This window comes from Stegastes partitus, unplaced genomic scaffold (genome assembly GCF_000690725.1).
Source record: "Stegastes partitus isolate 25-593 unplaced genomic scaffold, Stegastes_partitus-1.0.2 Scaffold52, whole genome shotgun sequence".
NCBI classification, from domain to species: Eukaryota; Metazoa; Chordata; class Actinopteri; family Pomacentridae; genus Stegastes; species Stegastes partitus.
The window spans coordinates 8,181-10,717 of NW_007577783.1; the positions used below are offsets into that span (position 1 = coordinate 8,181).

The following is a 2,537-nucleotide window of genomic DNA, read 5'->3' on the forward strand; positions in this document are numbered from 1 at the left end:
AGTCCAATTTTCACTCTCTTTTAGCTCCATTTTTGGTCTCTACCACCTCCTGAAGGACTTATGCGCCTTTTTTTATCTGATAAATGCTCAAGTCCTATTCACTCAGGTGGATCAAAACAGTAAATTTCAGGGTTGAACAGCTAAACAGTGAACCATAAAGCTCATGGAAGTGATAATTCTCTGTCAGTTTATCACTTCGTTCGGCCCCTTTGACAATGAGACTGTTATAAAAAGTAGACAGTCGGAGCAGACACAAATTAAAACTTCTCTTTTCTGTCTCTTAAGTTAAAGTATTTGCGTCCCATCGGATTTAAACTTTGGGTAACTTCTGTGGCTTCACCTGGAAAACGAAGGAGTCGTTAAACTCGGGGTCGGGCCCTGTTCCCCGGGCCTTGGCCTGGCGAGGCCTCCGGTCGTCGGGGAGAAGCCGGAGCTCCACCAGCGTGACGTTGCCGTGGAAACGTGGAGGGAGGTTGCCGAGGCGGAGCAAAGAGACCACGAGCTGCTCGCTGCTGTATCGATACTCCACGGAGAAGCAGAGGCGGGTGGACATGCCCGGAGGAGGGGCCACCACCTCGTTCAGAGGAGGAACCGAGTACAAACCGGCCAGAACCGTCCCCACCGGGTACCAACCTGAGGAGAACAGGCCGATAGAGCAGTTCTGAGGAAGTCTGAAGGGCTGATCTGCAACTTTTCATCAATAGTGGTCCTTAAATTTGATGACATGCCTGTGATTTTATAAGAGAGTCTCACTAGTTGAACATGTTTATTGCTCAAATACTGAAGCATTTTGGGGTTTACTGGTAAGAAAATTAAGAAAATCTAAGTGATAACTATAAGTAAATGTAAAGAAGTAAAAAGTAAAGAGAGATGTTCTACTGAAAAAATATATTTTCAAAAAATCTTAGAGTGGGGTGTTTATTGTTGTCTGGAAATACAGAATTATACCAGAATGAGAAGCTTTTAATGTCTAAACGATGAAATATGAACAGAAATAAGGAAGAATTGGTGACTTTCTTATTTTATGCAACATTTATTTTTTTTTTTAAATGGCAATTTTATGACGTTTTTAAAATTTTATTTTACAGATTTTTCCCCTCTATATTTATAAAATACATAAAAATGACAATAAAATTACGGAAATAGACAGCAAAATAAAAATGCTAAATTAAAGTTTAATGCTGCAAATAAATATCTTTAATTCTGACAAGTAGTGGAGGAGGAGCAACGTTAGTCTGACCGTCTGAAGATCAGCTTTGGTCTGGATGAAAATACCTCAATAGTTTTGGAAGTTTGTGTGTAAACATCCAAAGTTCCCACATACATGATGCTTAAGGATGCTTTTTTAATGGCTAACATGTAAAATTAAACCTGTTTTTTTCCTGTGACTCTGCTAGATATTATCTGTAATTTAACAAACCTTTGAAAATCTGTAACACACCAGAAAATTGTCAGAAAAGTATTTTAAAAATCATTCCTTTTTTTTAACAGTGTACATATGACAAGCAAAAATGTGAATGCTAACATGCTAATCTGAGATGTTGTACATGAAACTGTCTTTGTACTATTTATTTCTGTTTTTGAATTCATGTTATAAAGGCTGAATTTACTCTAACAAATTAAATAAAACAAAATAAACCATACAGACCTGCTGTTAAACAACAAGCGGTGAACCTACTTCTCACTGACAGCGACCCGCGATGAGCCAGAATGTCCCGCCGAGCCTCCATCTTCTTCTCCTCCTTCTCCTCCTCCTCTTCCTCCTCCTTCACCTCCGCCTCCTCTTCTTTCACATCTCCGTGGTTTTGTGCAACGAAGCGAGGAGGCAATGCAAAAGGGATCTCACTGGGCCTTCAGAGAGAATCATAATCAGTGAATGTATTCATGGTAAAGCTCATTTTTCAACATATTTCCATCAATAAATGAAACTCTTTTAAGATTCGTGTTGATGAATAGCTGAAGAAAGCTCATCTATGTGGGTGAAACGTTGATGAGAGCGGTACTAACGAGGCCCAGGAGCCCTGAGACACCAGGATCACCGGCGCCGAGGACAACGACGGTAAAGACGGGACCGTGGACAGCAGCTCCTGGTACTGGTTCTGGCCTTTCTTCCTCCTCCGCAGGTAGCAAAGCATTAAACTGAGCAGCAGCAGCGCCACCAGACCCACAGAGAGACCGACAGCCAGCAGCAACGCCTGGTCTGAGGACATAAACACATACAGAGGAGGTTTAGAGTTCAGGTGTGACACAGGAAGTGGGTTTAGTGTCGGGTTCTGCTCACCAGCCATCGATGAATGAAGTAACTTTGCTTGTTCTTTTCTTCTTGCCAGCTTTGACTCAGACTGACCACTGCTCTGCATTCGTTACTAATGTGAGAGTCGACTGTTGGTGGTTCTGCAGAGCTGTGAGCATTCGACACAGCTGGCTGCTTCTCAGCATGTTTATCTGCAGGGCTGGATGAAGCTCCTGAGGGGCCCCGGGGCAGAAAACGGGCCCCTACTGACCTCAATGTCAGAAACTAAGCAGCACACTGTGGC

General features: G+C 42.6%; 1 protein-coding gene across 1 annotated transcript; it reads right to left on the reverse strand.

Moving 5' to 3' along the window:
* Positions 1-310: 310 nt before the first annotated feature.
* Positions 311-2,288, reverse strand: syt15 (synaptotagmin XV). Its single transcript, XM_008275476.1, has 4 exons — positions 2,282-2,288; positions 2,008-2,200; positions 1,679-1,851; positions 311-633 (listed from the first exon to the last, which is right to left on the reverse strand). Exons 1-4 carry the CDS (start codon positions 2,286-2,288, stop codon positions 311-313), a joined length of 696 nt encoding a protein of 231 aa, XP_008273698.1.
* Positions 2,289-2,537: the final 249 nt, after the last annotated feature.